General features: G+C 42.6%; 1 protein-coding gene across 8 annotated transcripts in view; it reads left to right on the forward strand.

Moving 5' to 3' along the window:
* P4HA2 (prolyl 4-hydroxylase subunit alpha 2) overlaps positions 1 to 23030 on the forward strand; it is a 46762-nt gene that overhangs the window by 15745 nt on the left and 7987 nt on the right. For all 8 annotated transcript variants that reach the window (XM_080997223.1, XM_080997219.1, XM_080997221.1 and 5 more), the window contains 8 exons: positions 2433 to 2532; positions 4657 to 4753; positions 5263 to 5414; positions 9743 to 9880; positions 12588 to 12827; positions 16313 to 16512; positions 17362 to 17538; positions 22929 to 22999. In XM_080997223.1, the coding sequence (XP_080853349.1) occupies positions 2451 to 2532; positions 4657 to 4753; positions 5263 to 5414; positions 9743 to 9880; positions 12588 to 12827; positions 16313 to 16512; positions 17362 to 17538; positions 22929 to 22999 (1157 nt within the window). In that variant the 5' untranslated portion in view covers positions 2433 to 2450. The remainder of the gene's footprint in view (positions 1 to 2432; positions 2533 to 4656; positions 4754 to 5262; positions 5415 to 9742; positions 9881 to 12587; positions 12828 to 16312; positions 16513 to 17361; positions 17539 to 22928; positions 23000 to 23030) is intronic.

The raw sequence follows: 23030 nt of genomic DNA on the forward strand, positions 1-23030 counted from the left end.
AATTTATGGCTTGGAAAAATATAAAAATACAAGGCAACCCTAAATCCATTGTAATTTAAGGCAGTTGCCATTTTGGGACACATGTATCTCAAAGTCAAGTCGTTGTGTGTGTCTTGGTGTTCCTGTGCCAGATCATCAGTGCTTTCTGGAATGTGAAGAAATAAAAAAAGGCCAGAGTTTTTGTTAGGTTTGTGTGCAATGCTGTATGAAAGGCTAATTTCTTAACAAAGCACAGTCTGAATGAGCAGGGTGGTGATACATTTTGTGAATAAGAATATAGAGGTTTGCAAAACCATAACATGCTTAGACACCCAAGTGAGTCACTAATGCAGCAGACAGGCATTTTAGCAGCTGGAAAAATAATGATACTGCAGGTGGGCTGGAGAGAATACCTATCCTCTTTTGATATCTTGGACTGTTTCTCCGGTATTAAGCTGCATACCTTTTCTTTTGTGCTGCCAGGAGCCCTGAAGAACGCCCATACATTCCTCCTGAAGTAAGACTCCCTTGCATGTTTGAGGAAGCAAATTCTTTTTGCTGTCTCAGCCAGCCAGGGGTCCCCATGCTTTCCAAATTATAATGAAGCACTTGGAATTTTTCAGCATGTAAAATGATCTTCTAAATCAACCTGTCAGAACATGGCATTTTCCTTTCTGTCTTCTGGCCAACACAAGCGAAACGTATCATACAAAGGCAAAATAGTGACTTTTAATTTTCTCCTCCCCCACCTCCATCTGCTAATCCAAAACATTTATTTCTCTGCCTGACTGAACAAGTTGTGTGTGTGTTTTTATCATTCACATACTTATAAAATCCTTCATAATCTTCCCTTCCACTTGAGACTCTAGGAAGATGTGGGGACACATAAGCAGGAGTTGTACAGGCTCTCTGCACATGTATGCTTTTGCTCTTCTTCACCAAGCAATAGCCATGCTGGGATGATAAAGAGTTGTTTGCTTTTGTTTGAAGTTAAACAGCTGCACAATATGGAAAGAATATAAAAGTCCATTGCCAGGTGTCTTCCTTCTTCCCAGCGAAATCCATCTTTTGTGTTTACTTTCCGCATATTGACGCTCATAACTCTTGTGTACCATGGCAAAGCTGCAAAAGATTCAGACCACTGGATGAAGTAAATAATGTTCTTGGACTTGGCAGGTATCCTGAACTCCGAAGCATGTGAGGCAGGAGGTGGGGAGGGGAATGAGAGCGGCGTTTGCTCGTTTTAGCTGGAAAATTCCTTCAGTGTCACTTAGCCAAGATGTGTGTAATGTCTCCAGGAAACAAGAACAAGCACTTCAGATGGGCTGCCATGGCATAATATATCCAAATATATGTGCCTCCGGAATTCTTTTGGCTGGCTCCCCTATTCTGTTATATCGCTTATTGTGTTATTGCTCTTGGCAGACCCCTTCATGGTACTTGTCACTCAGCTTTACAAAAGTCTCAGATTACCTGTGAATTGGTTTAGGAGCTGAAACTTCTTTCTTTTCTCTCTCTCCTAAGGGAGCTCTTGTTAAGTGGCACTGGGCAGATATTTCAGTGTGACATCATTTAGCGTTTTATGGACTAGCAAAGAGTCCATGATTATAATGGGCAGGAGGAGGCTGTAGGGAAAGGCCTGTGGATCAGCAAACAAGTGCCAGCATAGCTTAAGAGACAGAGCGTAGCTGGGGATATTTCTCTTGGTTCAAGAACTGGGACTGACAGCACTCTTTGCTTGCCCAACAGCTGCTGGAATCCTGGTGGTGATGGTACAAGGGGGTGGGGAAGTATGTATTCCTGTGCATTTCACAGGACCATTGCCATCCCACTCCCAAACCAGGTACATCTGAGTAAGTTTCCTTTAGTAGGGGAAAGAAGTCGTTCATGGGATCTACTCTGAGCAAAAGTTAGTTGACTAACAAAGGGCTGGATTCAACTAACCTGGATGCCAGTGCAAGGACTTCTGTTAGTTCAACAGGGCTTTCCTCTGTCTCCTGACTCCAAATCTGCTCTGGAGCATTGGGAGATTTCCTAGAACACAGGAATGGAAGAGGGGGGATCATTCTATCTAGAAAGCAAAAAATATTTGCACGGATTGAACGATCGTGACAGCATGATGTTGAATTCCGCTCATCACTTTCTACTGATTCATCTTTGGAAATGGTTAACTTTTTGGCACAATGTTTTCATTGTGTCAAATTCCTGCACACTAAATAGGGGCATTCGGTTTGAATGAGATTTGCTGTGAATGGCAGCCTCCCCATTTTAGGCCAAATTGGACAAATGCGCCTGAATTGCCGTGTAGGTTTCTTTTGGTATGGCTGAACATTTGAATTCAACAAAGTTGAAAAGCGTGGCTGATTTTTTACTACAGATTGTGGAATTTGGGGCTTGTATTTTCCTTTTTTCTTCAGTTGTCATGAATTTATTTATTTTGAAATATCTTGCAGACATTTCATTGATTCAGAATGACGCCGTGGATGATACCATTACTGCTAACCTGCATTATTTGCACCAGCCTGACAAGAGCTGAATTTTTCACTTCTATAGGTATGAAAAAGCTCAGGCAAAATAGGAAAATGGTGAAGGATAGTTTACATCAATTAATGTGTGATCATAATCAATATTATTAATGCAATCATCTGGAATAGACTCCACTCTTTGGTTGTGTTTTACTCTTTCCATTTCCAACATGAGAATTGCCACTCCTCTCTTTAGAATGGTTTAAAGGTGGTTTTCTCATCCTGGATTCTTTGGAACCCATTAACCATCTTTTGCAGTTGGCACACAACAGGAAACTCTATGTGGCTTTCTGGTTTGTTTCACCACTTACATGATGGGGCTGCATGTGGGTGCATGGGGCTTAGATATATTCTGGCCATTGCTAGGTATTAGTGGGTGCATGGGGCTTAGATGTATTCTGGCCCATTGCTATGGGCTAACTTGAAAAAACATGTGACACTGTCTTTAAAAACACATCGCATTATTGTAAATCACCACTGCAGATTAGAATTGCCACTCTACTTTCCTCCTTGGGAGACTTGTAAAATCATCTCATTTATCCCATGCTGAACAAATTGCTGCAGTTGTGGGGGGTGCTTATGAATGCTCCCCTGGCAATTTTGAGAATGTCCCAGAATTTCTGTTTTTAATTGCTCCATTTTTTTTTACAATGTCCCAAGAGAGTTGGGCTCTAATTGCGTTAGAATATCTGTGGAAATATGCTGACGATGTTATGCCATTCCAAATAACTGATGTGAGGTGTGTGCATCAGTTCATTTTCATCAGCTGTTGTAAGCATAATAATTTTAGAAACTCACCTTTGAGAGGAGGAGGGAGGGAGACAAACACTGCTTAAAACCTTTCTGGAGCTTTGCACCTGTTACGCCTTTGGCATTTTCAGATTTTATTACTGCATTTTGCAATAAAATAAAATACAGCGTGACTTCAGATTAAAAGATAATTTTGCAGATTTTGCATGAACTGTGGCAGCTTTATAAAGGCTATGAAGGCTCAAATTGCTGTTGTGAACAAAAACATTAAACGTAATAGGCCATGCTGAGGATTGATTGCTAGATTAATTGGCATGTCTTGCTCTTGAGCTAGTATTAAGCTTGTAACTCAATACAGTTAGCCTGAAGCTCTGTGACTCTGTGTCACCATATCAAGTTTAAAAGGCCAACTTACTCTTGCATGTTCCTTTTCTTCAGGTAGAATGGATAAGTGCTGCTGATAAAACAGCATACCCTCGACTATCGAGAAAGCTAATATGCATGGTTCTGTGAATGATTACAATGGATGTTCTATGCCTTGGCCAAATAGTTTTCTGTTTCCCATTCCTCATGCATGAAGTAATTTCATTTTCCTCTCTATGAAATATATGAAATATATATACAGTGGTGCCTCGCAAGACGAAATTAATCCGTTCCGCGAGTCTCTTCGTCTTGCGAAGCACGGCTATTAGAGGCTTAGCGGCTATTAACGGCTTAGCGGCTTTAAGAAAAAGGAAACAAACTCGCAAGAACTCGCAAGACGTTTCGTCTTGCGAAGTAAGCCCATAGGGAAATTCGTCTTGCGGAACGACTCAAAAAACGGAAAACTCTTTCGTCTAGCGAGTTTTTCGTCTTGCGAGGCATTCGTCTTGCGGGGCACCACTGTACATATATACTCGTAAAGCTGTTGTGAAATAAAATAACTATGGCAAAAGGAATGCAACAAAAACTCCCTTCCCTAGATTCTGAAGGCCAGATTCAGCTTAGTTGTTGCGCTAGTAGAAGCTGGTGCAATGGGACTTCTCCCCTCTCCTCCCTCCTCACCCTCCACAGATCTGCTCAGGTGGGTCAGGAGAACCCCTAGAACTGCCCATGGGAGAGGAGAAGGAGGCATCATTCCATATGGCAAGCAGAAGCGTTTGCGCTGGTAGAATAATTGCCTGAATGTGATGTCGAATTCCACCCTTAGATTGTTAGAAATGGAGCTGCAGTAACATTGGCAGAATACATGTTCTGAACTAGAACAAATGCTTTAGTGACGTTATAAATTCCAGCCTGCTGTGATAGTCTCCCTGTGTCTTTTCCTTGATCTGCAGTATTTATTTGCTCTCAACCTATCTTTCTGGATACAGATGGCTTCTTGGGTTTCTAATAATACTTTTCTTTCCTTTTTTCATTTAAGGCCAGATGACAGACCTCATTTATGCAGAAAAAGATCTGGTTCAGTCATTAAAGGCATATATTCAAGAAGAAGAATCTAAGCTTGCTAAAATCAAGAGGTAAAGTGAGATTAGACAAAGTGATACTTTGCCATTTTAACATAGCACCTCTGCTCTTCCTTGTCACTGGAGATTGTTGCCCCTATGTTTGTCTTTGGGATCTGAGCCAGAAGAGTAAGTGAGGAAGCACAGAGGAGGTTGCAGCACTGAGGCTCAGGTGAAAGTGGCTCAAGGTTTGAGAAACTCTGGCTCTAGCACTCCACCTTATCAGATGCTGTGTCAGTGCAAAGGCTTAAAAACCAGGCTGTAAGAAAGCAATGACAAAAGTGTTTTAAAATAAATTTCCCTGTGGCGATTCACTTTGCAATTTGATTGTTTAACTAGCAAAGTGCAAGAGGCACGACGATAGCTAAGCAATTCACACAGCTCAAGAAAGAAAAAGGATACAGGGACAGAGGAAGGCAATGGGGGCTTTTGTATCTCTATCACAACCCTCCCAGAGCATATCATATGCCTGGGCTAAAAATAAAATCAAAACTGCACTTGAGGCATATACTCGTGTTTTCCAGTTGGGCTGAGAAGATGGAATCCCTAACTGTTAAATCGACTTCAGATCCAGAAGGTTATCTTGCCCACCCAGTCAATGCATATAAACTGGTAAAGCGTCTCAACACAGAATGGCTGCAGCTGGAGAATCTGGTTCTTGAGGATGCAACCAAAGGTGAGGATCTCAAAGAAACCAAGCTTTTGAAATAATCAGTGTGGAAAGCAACATGCCTTTTCTTCTTTAATGCCACAGTGTCTGTTCAAGAAGCCTCCTCTCCTCATCTGTGTTTGTTTTCAAAAAAGTGTCAACGGGCACCCATGTTTGTGTCAATGAGTTCAGTTCCTTGCCCCATTCACAAGAACATTGGGTTTGTTTTTAATTCCATTCAGCGACAGAAATATTCACTAACCAGGAATCGCCATTAAACTCTTCCCAGTCGGTCCTAAACTACAGTCATGAGTGTTCACTAATGTGTATGTAGGCTCCTTCTCTTCCTCACTCGTGGTCTTCAAGCAGAGCTGGTGGACAGCCTTCTGCTGGAGATGCTCTCACTCTTGATATCGTGCATCGTCCAAAGGGATTGGAATAGATGGCTCACAGGCCACACCATTCCAGCTTGACTGCTTCTGCCATATTCAGTAAGATGGAGTGGTGCTGAGTGGCCCAAAATCTTTCTCTCCTTTTTATTCATTTATTTGAAATATTTGTATACCACCCTTCCTTATAAATGCATATGCATACAGTTGCAAATAGATTCATTAAAACAACAAAAATAATAATGCAGCAAATCACAGCAGAAGACATCAATAAAAGCAAGGTTTTAGAAATAAGCACTTGGCACCACAGCAACAATGTTTTATTCAAAACTAATGAAACAACTCCAGATGTTTCTACAGGAAAGAAGTCCCAAATGTTTCCCTCAGGGTATCATTAATCAGATGTTTGGTCAAAAATATGTTGCTTTTGCTGCCTCTCCAGCAAGTGATAGCTGTGTTGAACAGTCCTTAAAAATCATTATTTGCCACCTGGCAAACCACCCACAACTGGTGAGTGCGTTCCAGAACAAATAGGGATCATGTGCCCACCAAGCCTTCATTCTTCAAAAGGTTCAAAAGCACATGATGTAAACGATGTCAGAAGCATTCAGGGAATAAGATCTGCATAATTCAGCAAGAGAGTTAGAGGGAGGAGGGCACAATCCACAAGGTGAGTGGGTTTGTATGCTAATCTAGAAGGCCTGTTCCCACTAAATCAACTGATGTTTCTACCCTCTCGGTCATGTGTGTATGTATGGTAGTATGGCTATGATACTCACCCAGAGCAGGTTTAACCAAGAGAAGGTTTTCCCATCCCCATCCCCTTTCAAATCTGGTCTTGTAGAATATACGTTGTCATTGGAACGTAATGCTTGAATCTTGTATGGATCACTTTTCCTTTCATATTCAGGCTTCGATGCTTTTAGTCGCTGGCTTTGTTGGGTCGCAATGGCGCATGGCAATTAAATTCTCCTCTCCAGCTGTGAATTGCAGAAGTTCTTGAGTTTGCTGCAAACCAAAAGCTTGTGGAAGCTGTTTTCTAAAACGCAGTGTTAAGGGAAGCTATCTGTAATACTATTTCATTGTTCTTCTAGAACTGTCCCATATACTAAAGCTTACCTACCGTATTTTTCGCCCTATAGGACACACCGTCCTATAAGGCGCACCTAGTTTTTTGGGGGGGGGGAATAAAGGGGGGGAATTATTCCCCCCCCCCCCAGGCACAGGGCTGGGGCGGGGGAAGCCCGAGCTTCCCCCAACCCCAGCCCCCAAACAGGCAGCTCTCTGCAAGCCGTGGGAGCCCAGCGCTGGCTCCCGCTGCTTGCGGAGAGGCCCGCGAAGCCTGGACGCACTGAGCTCAGCGCGGGCAGGCTTCAGCGTGCAGGCAACTCTCCGAAAGCAGCGGGAGCGCTCCCGCTGCTTGCGGAGAGGTCCGCAAAGCCTGGACGCGCTGAGCTCAGCGCGCGCAGGCTTCAGCCTGCAGGCAACTCTCCGCAAGCAGCAGGAGCGCTCCCGCTGTTTGCGGAGAGGTCCGCGAAGCCTGGACGCGCTGAGCTCAGCGCGCGCAGGCTTCAGCCTGCAGGCAACTCTCCGCAAGCAGCGGGAGCGCTCCCGCTGCTTGCGGAGAGGTCCGCGAAGCCTGGACGCGCTGAGCTCAGCGTGCGCAGGCTTCAGCCTGCAGGCAACTCTCCGCAAGCAGCGGGAGCGCTCCCGCTGCTTGCGGAGACATCCGTGAAGCCTGGAGAGCGAGAGGGGTTGGTGCGCACCGACCCCTCTCGCTCTCCAGGCTTCAGCGAAAGCCTGCATTCGCCCCATAGGACGCACACACATTTCCCCTTCATTTTTGGAGGGGAAAAAGTGCGTCCTATAGGGCGAAAACTACGGTATTTTGCAAGACGGCTTTTGGGACAAGAAAGACTTTGCTAACGCTTGACTATAAAGGAGGAAATGCTATTTCTCAGAAATCAACCACATATGTTTTGTGCGTGCGTGCGTGCACTCAGGCTAAAGGGGAAAGACTTTGAAACGTGCTCTTTTCAGCCAGGAGGTATAGCACATGTTGCAGCAGTTTCCCAAATAAAATCCAACTTCTGCAGCCTTCTGAGAGCGTCAGAAGATGGCTATCTTTATTGATGAAGGATTTGTGCAAAACTGATAATGGATGATGGTTTCTTCACGGTTGGTGCTTCGTGTTTCCTTTGTTTCTAAGACATTGGCCATATGTGACTGAGTACTGGGAGTGCAGCCAGGCCTATCTCACATCCTGCTGCAGAATGGCTTGTGCTCGAAGCTCTTTGCCTTCTATAGCTGACAGTGAAATCTGGCTCTGTACATTGTTTGCTGGATCACAGCTATTGGAACAGGGTGGGTGGGTTGGAACTGTCTTTTACAGCTAAGGAAAAAGCCAGTCATCAGCTTCTTTTCCTCCTGTTATTTCTGGTACCGGAGCCGTTGAAAAGGCTGTGCAGTTTGAGCTTACCCCACTATATCTTCTCTCAAACTCTTTTTGTTGTCAAATCTTCTCATAATTCAATTAGTCTACAGCAGACTTCTGCAACCTGGTACTCTCCAGATGTTTTGGTGAACTACAACTCGCATCATTCTTGGCTATTGGCCGTGATGTCTAGAAAAGCTTCTCTGGAACCATTCCTTTCGGGGAGCACTCATTGTTGGGAAACCTTGTTGGTTTCTTTGTTTGGGTCACAATTTTTATCAGCTGTTTCCATTCCTGGAATTTTCTTGAAATGATGTCTACTAGCTTCTGGAGAACCATCGCTTCTGATAGTCCCATAAGAGAAGGTGTGCTGTATGTATAAAGCCATGCTAATGAATACATCGCCCATGCATTAGGTTGGTGGCCCTTAGCTGAATGTTGAACTTTTGTACTTGTTTTTATTTGAGGTGTTATTAGAGCTGTAAACAAGAGATATAATTAGAATACATATTTAAGATGGATTCAGATGACCTGCATTTTTCCTTCCATGTGGGATCGGTTTGGCAGAGATGCATCATGGGAGCTATGTGTGATGGATGGCAACCATGCTCTCAGCAAGTCACTGCTCCATTTCAGGTGCAAAAATGAAACCATAGTCTGGCCATCAGAGTTGAGCCTTGGGCTCATGTGTTCTCTTCTCCCCACCTTTGTTTCTTCTTTCTTCATTCTCTGCATCATTTCTTGATTTGGGCAAGCCATGATTTCTCATCGCGTATATCCAGATTGGTCAAACAACGGTTTGTGCAAATCACAGTTAGCCTTCAAACCAGAATTGGAAACTATAGCATGGTATGGTTTGTCTAAACCAGGTGGTGAGGTTGGGATTTGGAACATGTGAGGAAAAGCAGGAGGATCAAATGTGCAAATCTGAGGCTTATTTCCAGTAGCCAATCCATGGTTTTGTTGCTACATCCGAGCTGAACCACTGGGTACTGGGAAAGCATGATAGCCATTGAGTGCATCATGTATTGGACCCCATTACTCTGGATGGGATGAGCCTGTATCACTCCAGATGGTGTTAGACTCCAGCTCCCCTCATTCATGACCATTGACCATGTTGGCAGGAGTAGATGGAAGTTGGAGTCTTAAGAACAACTGAATGGATGCAGGCTCTCAATTCCTGCTGAATGTGGAACACTTCATTAGAAAGCTCCAAACATTCCTTCCCTGTTGCCTAAACACACTTTTAATTGCTTGCTTATTCAGATTTCCCCCCTTAATATCTCTTGCGTGTTTAGTTCATGAATTTTTATCTTCATGCCAAATAGCAAAAGCTACGGTATATATACATATTTATAGTTTTACAGAGCCCGATGAGAACATTGATAGTTCATATTTAAATTTCATCTGTTTGAATCCCACAAGGGATTGTTGTAGATAGAATAAATGTTTCCAATTGCCAACCAATCTGGTATCACTTATATGCATCTGAGACCCATAGTGCTAACCATTTCCGTCTTGTTCAAATAAAGGTTTTATTGCAAATCTCACAATTCATCGTCAGTTCTTCCCAAATGAAGAAGATGAGACGGGAGCTGCCAAGGCATTAATGCGTTTGCAGGATACCTACAAGCTTGACCCGGAAACAATATCAAAAGGAGCATTTCCAGGTGATGGTCAGAAGCTACTTGTTGACTTTATTAAACACACTGATTCTTGTGTTTTGGTTTCTCAATATATATGTTCAATAACAGTTGAGTAAGTGATGAAGCAAAGTTTTCTTCTACAGTGAGTTTCCTCTCAAACGCAATCGCTGGTAGTGGTACCGTGCCAGTTTTTCTGCATTTCCAGACCTGTGGTCAGCCATGAAAGTCTTGTAATCTTCACCAGATTTTGGAAAAGCCGACTAAGCCATATCTAGAGCATCAACATGAAACCGCAGAAACAAGCCTGGAGATTTATAATACTCTCGTCATAGTTTGTTGCAATTTGCTTATGTTTCCAACAAGAATACAGAATCTAAATTGTTAGTTGAATTATTTTTGCAAATGCAGGCACTGCTTAAGTAGAGCTATTCTCCTTAAGACTGGTATGTTAGCTCAGTATTTCTGGACTAGAGGGCATTTTAAGGTCACCACGTAGGATTTTCAAGCAGAACAAGAACTTGGCAAACTGTATTAAAATTCTGGTGATAATTGAGATTCTCATGCATTTGAACATTTTTTAAGCAAGAAAAGTAACTCACACAGGCTTCATGTTGAGTATAAACATGTTTGGCTTTAAATCACATTAACTCATTCTGGTTTCTCACATGGATCAGTTTATTTGGAAAGCAGTGACTATGAATGTCTGCAGGGAAATGTATATAAATATAGTTTCACCATCAAAGAATTATGCCCACAATCTGTTAATTCTCCAAATCAGGGCACTGAAGCTTAGAATAGGGGTATGTTGTTCCATTTGTGGACAAATTCTAGATTCACAACAGTTCTGTGAGGTTCTCCAGGCTATTTGGATAATACTTTGCACTCAATACTTGAACATACAGCCTGTGTTTGCACATCACATTAAGCCATAGTAATGTTTAACTGTTGTTTAAGTCTGAATGAGGAGTGTACTTGTGCACACTGCTCAGGTAGCTTTACTTGTTGTGTCATCCAAATCCATGTGCGCAGAAGTGGCTGGCTTCCATAGTGTGCCATCTCCGCCCTGGTTAGAAGCAGTGGCATTGCTGCTGGGAAAGCCAGCATTACAGCTCCACCTCGCCAGGCAAGCCACTTGGGCACATCCATACTTGTTTACTTTGTTTGAGGGAAACAAACAAAGCGTGAGTGGTGAAGAACAAGCCTTCGCTATCCCTCATGGTTTGGAGCAGGCTTCCTCAAAGTTGGCCCTCCAGATGTTTTGAGACTACAATTCCCATCATCCCTGACCACTGGCCCTGCTAGCTAGGGATCATGGGAGTTGTAGGCCAAAAAATATCTGGAGGGCCGAGTCTGAGGAAGCCTGGTTTGGAGAGAAACAAACCACAAATTACATGCCATGCCTAGGCTCTGAGCTGCGAAAAGGCAGCCCTCCCATTGAAGTTAAAAAGGACCCGGTGGGTGGGTGGAAACGCTGGGCTCAGAGAAGGCATGTTTCAGGACACTCCTTCTTTGCGTTCTTCTGCTCATCCTGCATCTTTTTTAAAAGCAGAAGGTCTTTCATTGTAGTTTAAAGGATCCTTTGTGAAGGAGGAATTTGGGCTCTGAATGTTCTTCATGTTCCCTCTTCTCCACTGGTGGCAACAAGCGCTGCGTTATTAAAACACACCACTGCTTTTCATTTTCAAGTTATTTAATGTATGTCAGCCAAGAGTTAGAAAAAGGGAAAGAATGATGTCCTCTTCAATGGAGTGCTTGGTTCCTCACTTTCAGCTGCACAGCAAAAAAGGAAATATGTTTCTTCAACCACCCCCACCCCAGTCCTTTCAACTGCAAGTAGCCTGTCTAGCAGCTTAAAGGATCCTAAAAAGGGGGGGGGGGGATTGAGCTCAGAGGTTGTGTCCTGGATGGAATGTGTCCTCCTGGCTCCAGCCATCCCCCTTTAGGCCCCAGCTGGAAGGAAAGTGAGTGAGAGGCTGAAATCAAGTGAGTGGTCCAACTTCCAAGTCAGTTTTCTCTGGGTTTGCTTTTTCAATATTCTGCAGTGTGCCAAGGCAGCATGAGAGCAGTGAACATGCACAGACATTGTTTCTGGTTGGTTCTGTAGGCGTTGTGGGTAGGCAAGTGAGGTCATTTAAGAAATCCATTGTTTTCTTGGATTGTCATCATTTTATTAGTGTGCCGCTTTTCAGTAGTGCTCAACCATGCTCAAAACAGCTCACAACAAAGTCGGGAGTGTTTGCATAATAACATATAGCAACATTTCAAGAACATAAGTATGATAAAATTGAAATACAAATGTTTATAGGCCAAACTCCTCCTGTTAATAAATATATAGGAAGATTAAATGATCCACTCATGGAATTGCAAACGCAGTGTTACAAATAGCAGCAAAACAGTACAACATATCAAATGCAAGATCATTGCCCCCAGCTACAACCCCAAAGCTAGTCTGGACTAGGCCAGGTGGAAATGAGCCAGAGAAGCTGAGGCCAGGTTTTACAGGACTCAAAACTGGATGGTCTCTAGGTGCCTTCAGCAGCAAGAGCAGCCTTTGGAGCTGAAGACCTGTACCTGACAGAGAAACAGGGACATCGGCTCAGTGTGTCCATTTGAAAACATGGGGGTGATAAATGGAACAGGATAATTCCAGATGGCTTTAACATTCAGGAAAGTTGTAAATGTGAGTAGAAGTCACTAGGTCTTACTTAACATTTGCGTCTCTCAAATTCAGGAACAAAGTACAGATCAGTCCTGACAGTGGACGACTGCTTTAGCATGGGCAAAACAGCGTATAATGATGCGGATTATTACCACACCGTGCTCTGGATGCAGCAGGCGTTGAAAAAGCACGATGATGGTGAAGAGGCAGCCATCACGAAGGCGGAGATCCTGGATTATCTCAGCTATGGCGTCTTCCAACTTGGCGACATACAAAGGGCTATGGAGCTCACGAGGCGGTTGGTGTCTCTTGGTAAGAAGGACACATCATGCATGCTTCTAGCACGCTGGAAAGCTACCTGCGCCTCAAGTGGAGAAGCCAAAGTAGGATAAAGCGCTGCTTTTTGTGATATGGTAAACATTTAGGACCAGGGCGGAGGAACTGTGTTCCAGCCTAAGGACTGCATTCCTTCCTGAAGAACCTTCCAGGGATCATGTGCCAGAGGTGGGCGTGGCCTAAATTGAAAGTGGGCAGGGCAGTGCTACATTCCAGCCTCACTACAGTCAGAGGTTTCTGTACACAGGAGACAGCACATTTGAAGGGCACATTCTATACAGACAAAAGCAGTCAGAGAGGGCCTGGAACCAGCTTCAATCTGGTAAAGGTTTCCCTAAGTGGGAGGGAGTGGGAGACAACCAACCAACTTGCTTCATTGCATAGAGTCATCCTGCTTTCTGTGTTGAAATCCTGCCAAGATTTTCACTTCTTTCCTGATGCCTCACTGCTGTGTGCCAGGAAGGGGGAACCTGTGACTGGACTACCAGCTCCCATCATCCCTGACCAATAGTGATTCTGACTGGGGCTGATGGGAGGTGGAATTCAAGAACATCTGGCAAGCCAGGTGTTTCTCATCCCTGTTATATACCTAGACGGTGGTACCTTAGTTTTCGAGCGTCTCAGAAGCCAAACGTTTTGGTTTTTGAACGCTGAAAACCCAGAAGTAATTGCTTCCGTTTTCGAACACGCCTCGGAAGTTGAATGGCTTCCGCTGTGTGCTTTTCTCCATTGACTTTGCCAACCGCCCTTTGCGCCTCAGTTGTTGAACGATCTTCCGGGACGGATTACATTTGACAACTGAGGTACCACTGTACTTGGAATGAAGTCCTGTTGAATTTAGCATGCTTTACTATAGGATTGCCCAAGTTGTTTGGGTATTTTCTGCCAAGTGAAAAGTCTTTTGTTCCCATAGAGTAGACTCTGTCTCCTCGGGTACATAAACACTTAGACTAACTATTCAACTTAGCTCACAATAGTTCAGCTTCTATTTCCTTATGCTTCACAAGGCCAGGCGTTTAAAGTTAAGTTACTGGACCTGAAATGGCTCCTTTCCCTTAAGCTTCCTCTCCTATATGCTCTGTACCCCATCCCTTTCCTGGTATTTCATGCATTTTGCATGCCGTTTGCTAGTTGCTGGCTGTTACAGCTTCACTCTAAATGTATGATTAAATGATCCTTGACTTACTTTTAAGTTTTAAAAGCCCTCCGAGGTGTCATGTTGTATCAAATGTTAATGTTTTACACTGAATATAAAATGGAAAAGCAATACCATTGCCTGCAGCAGGATTTCTGAATTGTCTAGAGAGCATAATTCATCAACATCCCCACACATTTGGACAGATTTGATAAATTCCTCTCAGAAACATATGGTGGTGTTGGCAAACTAGCAGACATAGAAGGTTTCTGAGTCACTCCTTCGCCTTGTGACATCTGGCATCAGTCAGTCACTTGGATTAACGTTCAGTTTATCTAACCTGGAACAATAATCCACTCTATTTCTCTCAGAAATCCCTTAAACTGGGGTAGCCAACATGGCATCCTCAATATGTTGTTGGACCACAGCTCCCTCCACACCTGACCACTGGCCATACTGGCGGGAGCTGATGGGAATTGGAGTCCAGCAACTTCTGGAGGAACCACATTAGGTATTCCTCCACTTACGCCAGCAATGAAAACTTGAACATTGTTCTGGATTTTTTTTTAGCAGGCAAAATTTTGATAGCCATTGCGGGGCGGGGCGGGGGGAGAGCAGTGATAGGTGGGAAAGCAGGGAGACCAACAGTAGAGGGAGCCAGAGCCAATGACAGGCAGATCCAACTAACTCTGTACCCACCCTTTCCTCTGCTGAATTCTAACAGGGCAACACAGGCAGAGGAGGAGGAGGCTGACAGATTATGTCACCCCCTGGACTGGTTGTAAGAAAGCAGGCAGGTGGGGGCTGGCAGTGCTTCATTTGACATAATGGACCAGCCTTCACTTGTGATTCCTATAGGAATGATGACATGCTGGTGTTAAATTTGGCATTGAAGTAGGGGAGATAGTGTTGAAATGCTGATTTAGGCATATTCCTTTTAATCGTCTAGTCTGTTGTAGGGCTGGTGAGAAGCAATGTGTAACAGTTCAAGATGGAAATTTCAGTAACATCATTTAGCTTCAATTTCATGGCAGTCTCCTATGTTTCTAATCCAGCTCACAAAGAGTGTTTGGGGGCATGGCTAACAGCTTGGGGAGAGACTCTGAGTAAGGCAAAAGCTTAGCTGCCTTGGCTGGTTGCTTAGGCATCAGCAACTAATACTGGAAAAGACCACTGAACAACAGAAGGAATCCTCACACCCATGTTCTCGCTGCTTCTGTAGCAACAGGAAATTTAAAGCAAGATATTTGCAATGTCCTCCAGTGCAGGCACCCTTACAAACCCATGTGCTTGCAGTGAAGAATGGTACATGCATGCTTTGCTTTGTATCGCTGATCTGTAAGGGATGAAGATGTGTGTGGATTGAGGGGTTGATTTTGTTTTAAATGACAGCAAGGATTCTTTTTCTGGCTAACGGTGCAAAACAAATAGCGAGTGATATGGCTAAGCCAACCATCCATGAGTGGCAAAATATAGTTTTTGTTGTGGCAGCCTTTTTATTTTTAAGCACTGATTCTCCCATCCCACAAAGCTATTGCAACCTCTCCAAGAGAAAAAGCTAAACCCAGAAAGCAGATTTTGAGTCGGGGAGAATGAATGACTTCTTGTCATTTCAGCTCCCTGCCCTAGTCTGTTCTGAAGTTTTTTCTGCAAGTGATCTCTAAAATATCCTGAACCTTAGAGTCAATCTTTGTATTGCTCTCCACCATACGCATACTAGAAAGAGAGATTTACCTCATTTTGGAGGCAGTGCAAAGAATTTCTCATTCCATTACTTGATTGGCATGTTCTGTTGGGTAGATCATCATGAAAATAGATGCTTCCTTTATTCTAAAGCTTGTGCTCCTTTTAAAGGCAACGAGATGCTATATGTCAGGGGTAGATAATGTTGTGTCTTCCAGGTTGCATTGAACTATAGGTCCCATCAGCCCTAGCCAGCATGGCCAATGGTGGTGGATAATGGAGTCCAATAACACCTAGAGGAACCATGTTTGCTCCCTCTGCCATATGTGGTACAGCAGGAATAGTATTCTTTATCAATCTGAAAGAGTCAGTTGAACTGCTTCTTTCCTTGGTGTGCTTTTTTACTTTTAACCAGAATCAAGATCTTAACTTTAATTGACTCCAGAGAGCTCGCTTTCCGTGGTTTTATTTTTCAAGTAGTGTTGGGAGGAGGGGAGAGTACACTTGACTGCACAAAATAATTGGTGTAATGTTGTAGGCTTGAAGTCCCCCTTTGATCAGATTCCTCAGATAGTATCACTTTATCTGTCTCCTCTCTCTCTCTCTCTCTCGCTCTCTCTCTCGCCTTTCTTTCCCAACCAAGATCCCAGTCACGAGAGGGCAGGCAGCAACATGCGGTACTTTGAGAGGCTGCTGGAGAAAGAAAAAGAAGCCAAGACAATCAATGAGACCTCAGATTCGATAGAGCCAACAACGCACGGTGGGATATATGAAAGGCCCCAGGACTACCTGCCAGAGCGTGAAATCTATGAGGCTCTTTGCAGAGGAGAAGGTGTGAAAATGGTGAGAGAAAGACCATTCCAAAGGCAGATTTAACCTATCGTACTGCAAGTAAATCTTCTGGGAATGCATCCCCCAAACAAACTGACACTACCCTTTGGCTTCTGAAAAAGTCCACAGGGAATTTCAGGATTGCAGAATATTTTAGTTTAAACTTTAAGTCATTTTTTAATAAAAACAAATAAAAACAAAAGCAAAACAATCTTTCTGAGTAAAAATTCTGAACCCAGTATCAGACTGGAAATCACAAAGTTTCTTTTTCTGAATAGGTGTCATCTGTATCCCCTCAAACCAGTATGATCCTTTGAATCATATCCGACAATTTATTCATAATCATAATCTCAAACCCTTTTAAAGCCAGCTTTTCTGCTGCTTTCGTATCAATGGAGACCCCAGTTGTAAGCTAAGACCTTTTTTTTTTCAGAAGCAAGAGTTTAACTTGTGAGAAATGATTAAGAAGAACTGTTGAAGTATCATGTTGCTATATTTGATTCTTGGGGACATAACTACCAAACATGGTATATAGAATAATAAGAGTTGGAGGGTCCCTTTGTGGGTCATATCCTCAACATCCTGCTCAGTCCAGGATACTCAGAGGTACAGTATCCCCAGTGAGGGAGAACCCACCACACTCCTTGGTCATTAGTTGAATTGTCAAGCTGTTCTTGAAGAAGCTCCCCTTGAAACCTTTCTCAGATGAGTACTCTTGAAGATGGTTTCCCAAAAATTTATAAATGCATAACTGCTCAATTAATAGACACAACCCTGAAGTCTATATGTAGAGATTAATTAACCTTGACTGAACCTAAACTCAACATTCAAAATAGTACATTTATCTGAATTTGTTCATAGACACCTCGAAGACAGAAGAGGTTGTTCTGTAGGTACCACAATGGGAACCAAAATCCCCACCTTCTTATAGCACCTTTTAAAGAAGAAGATGAATGGGACAGCCCTCACATTGTCAGGTACTATGACGTGTTATCTGATGAAGAAATAGAGAAGATTAAGGAGCTGGCTAAACCAAAAGTAAGTGCTTCAAGTCTTTGTCAGTCTTTCACTGGGCTAATGACATATTTTGATTGAAATAGTGAGCTTGGGTGACTTAGAGATGTCAAGAACTCATTGTCCTAGTTCCAAGAGTGTGATTTACTGTGATGAAGCAAAGTTCGTCCCAGCTACATCAGGAGTGGTTGTAACAAGTTACAGGATAATCACATCTTACACACATTTATCTTGAGCAATTTCCGCCATATGTGTTTGGAGGTGAGCTGGTTGAAGTTGCACAAGTTAAATCCAAGCAAGACAGAGAGCTTAAAAGCTCTTTTTGCACTGAGTCTTGTTTGGAGTTAGCGGGCACATAAGGAGGTTTTAAGCTCTCCACCTTTGTCGGGCCACAACCAGATCAAGGCACTGGTTCTGGGAGTACTAGGGATTCTTTTGCTCTCTTCTCTTCCTCCGCTATCTGCAGGGTGGCTCCAGGGTTTGGCTTATGCAGTTTTCACGTACATGTGGTGACCATTTTGCATGAGGGTTCTGTTCCCGGCCCCCACACATGTCAGCAGGCCACGCATAAGTCCACCCCACCCCATTCTGCCTTCATTTTGCCCTTTTCTGTGTCCCAAAGGATTCATGTGTTGATGATTGTGCATCCATTGGGCATGCCTAAAATGGTTGCCACCTGTATATGCAGAATCCCCGCCACATAAGATGCAATCATACTGTAGTTGCAATAGGTCTATGTGCCAGTGAACCCATAGTCAAATCAAACCACTTCATTGGAACTCCATTGTAGAATAGAGAGCATCTTTCCTTGACCCATCAGCAGAATCATTTCTAAGTGTATTTTTTGTTCCAGGCACAAACTCCTCCTTATTCTTTTTTTCTCCTTTTCTTTTTATAGCTGTCTATATTTCATTCTTGGCTCCAAACTATGTCTGAATGACACAGACAGCACAAGTTAAGGAGATTTTAGGCCATAGTTAGTCAGTAGGCCTGGGTGCTAATATTTTATTCCTTTAGTCGTTAAAGCACACAGTACGAGATTTGTGGCAGCGCTAGACCAGTGATGTTGACTTGAATGCTTTATTCATTATAATTTGTGCTGCCTGGCACAAAACTGAAATGAGAAATATTTCTATTGGACCACTTGAGAATGACCTTTTCCAGTCTCTGACCCTTTTTCTTTCTTTCCCAACCATTTTTTAATAACTGTTACAGCCACATTGTTTTTTATGTTGTTTATTGAGCTCCCTTGCGTATAGTTTTAAAGCCATTCTAATAAGAAGTGAAAACTGAATTCATAGAACATATGAAGCTGCCTTGTATTGGCCTGGTTTGGGCATAACACTGAAGTCAGCCTCATAGCCTAACCCTTCTTCAAGGCATACCCTCACGGCCTACCCCTGTCCCAAGGAAGATGCCACTTGCATTTTCAGTGCTACGTCCAAACCCTAAACAGGTTAATATTAATTCTGGTTTGAGGCCAACCCTAAACTTTAAGGAAACAAGCCAACTTCATACACTATGGTTTGAAGTTGACTTGTTTCAATAAACAATCATTTTTTTGTTTATGTGCACTCTGCTCTGGCCTCTCACATAAGAACATAATGATGGATTTTGGTTAGGTTTTTTTCAATGGAAGTGGAAATTTTCAGTCTCTTCCTTGCAGCCATGCCAGAGAAAGAGAGGAAAGGAGAGAGTGCCTGAGACTCACTGACTTCATGTTAAACCATACTTTAGCATAAGATTCTTAGAAAACCATTGAGTGAGATGATTGCCCTGTCTAGCTTGGTATTGTCTGCTTTGACTGAGACACACTGCACAGTTTCTTTCAGATGTCTTTCATATCACCCGTTAACCTGAAATCCATTTAACTTAAGATAGCAGGAATTGAACCCTATGATCCTAGGTTCTCTTTCACTGAAGCATGTTCTCTTCCAAGAGCTATGGCCCTTCCTATGAAATATATATAAAAAAAATAGCTCTTTCATAATGTGGCATTCTACAAGACTCTGGTACTGAAATTATAATTGCATTTATTGCCCATGCAGCTGTAATAGAAAAGAAAGTCAGTAGCACAGGGTCAGTATAACTTTTCTACCTTTATTGCTAAATAAATGTAAACCCCTGGAGATGGAATAAGAAACAGATACCTTTTGGAGAGCATGATTTTTTTTGGAGATGCTTTTAAAGTAATAACTCTTTGTTCATCAACCAGTTTGCCTTGGCTGAAATTCTTCTATCTGCCTCACGGCTTTCACCTCTGTAAACTCTGGGGTGTTTTCCTGATGGTTCATCATTACCTCATACTTAGAAAACAGCAACTTAGCCTAGCTTTGAATCAACTTTGAAAAGCAGCAGGCATGTTTTCTATGTATGTTGTTTAAAAAGAAATCCTTCCCAGGTGCATTTCTAGGTGCGTTTAGAAGCACAACACTTTTCCAGAATGACCGTCTTTGGCATGATATTTGAGTTGATTTAGAAGGTTTAATTTTTGTATTCTGCTTTACCAAAAACAAATGTTGAGCTCAAAGTGGCCCACAATAATCACAATAGCATTAAAGAACAACAAACATTGCAGTCACTATACTGTCAAAGACAATAGCATATAAAGCAAACAACAACAAATTCATCAAAACAATTAGTACAGTTCAATAAAGTCACAGTAACTCAGTATTGCCAAGATACTTTCTAATCACATGGAATTTTACTTGTGAAGTCAGCTTTAGTTTTTAAATGAAGGCACATTTAGTTTTGAGAAAGGTTCATTTTTCAGAATCAGCAGGGTGTTTGAAATTGAAAGGTGTGCAGGTCTTAAAAAATGCACAGCTTCTTCATACTTTGCTTTGATGTATTTAGGCAAGCAATTGAGATGCACTCTGATCACATTACTTCTGGACTGTACAAAGTGTTTTACTTTGAAACCATGGTGATTTCAGCCTGTGGGGGAAAGACTAAAGGAATTGGATGTTTTTGCTTAAAATAAAGTTGTTTTACTGTAGTACAAGTGAGCTAAAAATGAAGATTTATAGTGGAACAAATCTTTTGGCGTTAATGTTAATTGCATCATCTCTGCAAAACATTTATCAAATGCAGATGTGATTGGGTTAGGAAATTTTATTTCTCATCTAGCTCTTGTACTCATTGGATAACCATTTGTTGTACAATACAGCAGAGTGTAGAGAAGTGTTTACTGCAGAGGCAACAGTCTACCATCAACTGAAAGGAATGCCAGTGCCTATTGTGATATTGCTGAAGTTCAATATGTAATTGCCGAGTTCATAATAATGTTCATGGACTACACAATTCTCCAATGCTTAGGATCTGCAAATGGTTCCCAGTGGTTACTGAAGCCTTTGGTGGCTTCTGCTTAGCTCTGTTTGTGGTAAAATTAGCATCCACCATTTGGATAAAGACAATGACATTTTAATATAAGAAGGTGTAATTGACTTTACAGGTCAATGCAGAACTCGAGGGGGAAAGTAAACATTTTCTGCAACAGTAATCCAGTGGTGCGTGTGACCGCTGACTTGATTCCAAATTTTGCTGAGGAGCTATATCACATCACTAGTTAATATTAGGATGTAGGCTGTATATTTTCTATTCTTGCTTGTTTATGGCAACTGAAGCATTCAGATAGGAACCGTATGGCAAGGATAAGACAATTGCAGGCATAAATATGGAGCTCAAAATTTTAATCACTGTAAGCAAAACTTCATTGTACAATTAAAGTTCAACAGATCAAATTTCTGGCCATAATTTGTGGAGCAAGAGCCTGCAACAGAATAGCAGATGAGTCAGAATTCTGGCACTTTGTTGTGCCAAAAACTGCATGCCGAGACAAGAAAATTAATAGGCGGATTTCAGAGCATATGAGAGAATCTGGAGGAAAACATTATCAAACACTGAAGGGGGGGGGGAATGATAAGGTGGAAAACAGCTATTGCTGTGTAGATTGTAATGGACACAGTAAATCTTAGCCTAAGTTTGATTTAAATAAATGTGGCAGCATCATAACTGCTGAACAGAAACAAGTTTTACTGGAGGGTCACTTTGAGGAATGATGGAGGCTAGTGGGCCAGGGCCCCTCACCATTGCCCAAAATGGATTGCTGGCAAGTTCCATCTTCATAAATACCATTCCCTCCACTTATTTCTCTTGTTTCTGGGTTAGCAACTGAGGGCCCCATGCTCTCCTTCAAAGCCCCGTTCTGACTCAGGCTGCTGTTCCGTATTAGAATTTGCTGCCTTTCAGAGCAATTATGTGCCAAATCTTTGTACCAATCTCTGTTTTTCCCAGTTAAGTCCTTTGCGTTGATACATTAGAAATACTAGGAATCCTCTCCCCTTTTTTTGAGGATAATTAATCCTCCTCAGCTTCACTGAGCTACACTAGTCTTGCAAATGCATTTAATATTTCTTGTCGTATGCAGTTTTAACTGTTCAGGCGGCATCGGTTAATGAGAAACAAATAGCACAAATATGAATACAGTACAAATATGAACAAGGCCCTGTTATTGAGTCACCAGCTGCTGAGGTATGACCTCTGGAAGGTTTCCCAGAAGGGGATATGATCCTTGGGTTGAAAAAAGGTTCCCCACCCCTGATCTAAAACTAAAGATGCTTCCAACTCTAGCAGCACTCCAGAAGCATCTTTTAAATGCATTCGCCTCAAAGAAGAAGCCATTCCTATCACAGGCGTTTGCTGCAGTGATGCTTGGTCAGGTGCTGTGACTGTGCCACCCATCCTGGTTTTACTGGTCTGTTTCAGTCAGTAGCAGTTGGCACCAGGATTGGTACAGACCTATTGGCAGATATAATGTGTGTTCATTCATTGTGTCTGGCACCTCCATTAGAGCAGCCTTCCCCAATCTGGTGCCCTCCAGAGGTTTGGGACAGCAACTCCATGCTAGCTGGAGCTGAGGGGTGTTTCAGTACAAAACATCGGAAGGGGTGGTTATGGAGGCTTCTCTGCAATCAGCCCTTACCCAACCCTGCCCGTAAACTAAAAGAGGGACTCCTTTCCTCTTACATAGTCACTTTCTGTTTGTTTCTGCGTTGCATTGACTAATGCAAGATGTAATCTTCAAGAGTTTATCGCAGCTGAAGGTTGGGGGCTCTTGTTTTGTTCTCCGAAACCTGTTTCGTAGACAGTATGGTTTATATAAATCTTCTGATGGAGCTTAAAATTCATATGAGATAAATTTATCATTGCCAGTAATGCAGTATATCATCTTTCTCAGTATACATGATAAAATCATCTACCCATAACATTTTTACACAGAGTTTTATCCGAATCAGAAATGGGAAGGCTGTGAATGAAGGACAGGAGGTGCAACTTGTATTAATTTTGTCAGTAATTTTTGTGTGTATGTGTGCTACTGAAGTTATTAAACCTTGCCTTTCTTTTGATAACAGTTGGCAAGAGCTACCGTACGTGACCCCAAGACGGGCGTATTAACTACAGCAAACTACCGAGTGTCTAAAAGGTAAGCTGTCCGAGGACCAATATCATTCTCA

This window comes from Podarcis pityusensis (genome assembly GCF_964106645.2).
Source record: "Podarcis pityusensis genome assembly, chromosome: 2".
Lineage (NCBI taxonomy): Eukaryota > Metazoa > Chordata > Lepidosauria > Squamata > Lacertidae > Podarcis > Podarcis pityusensis.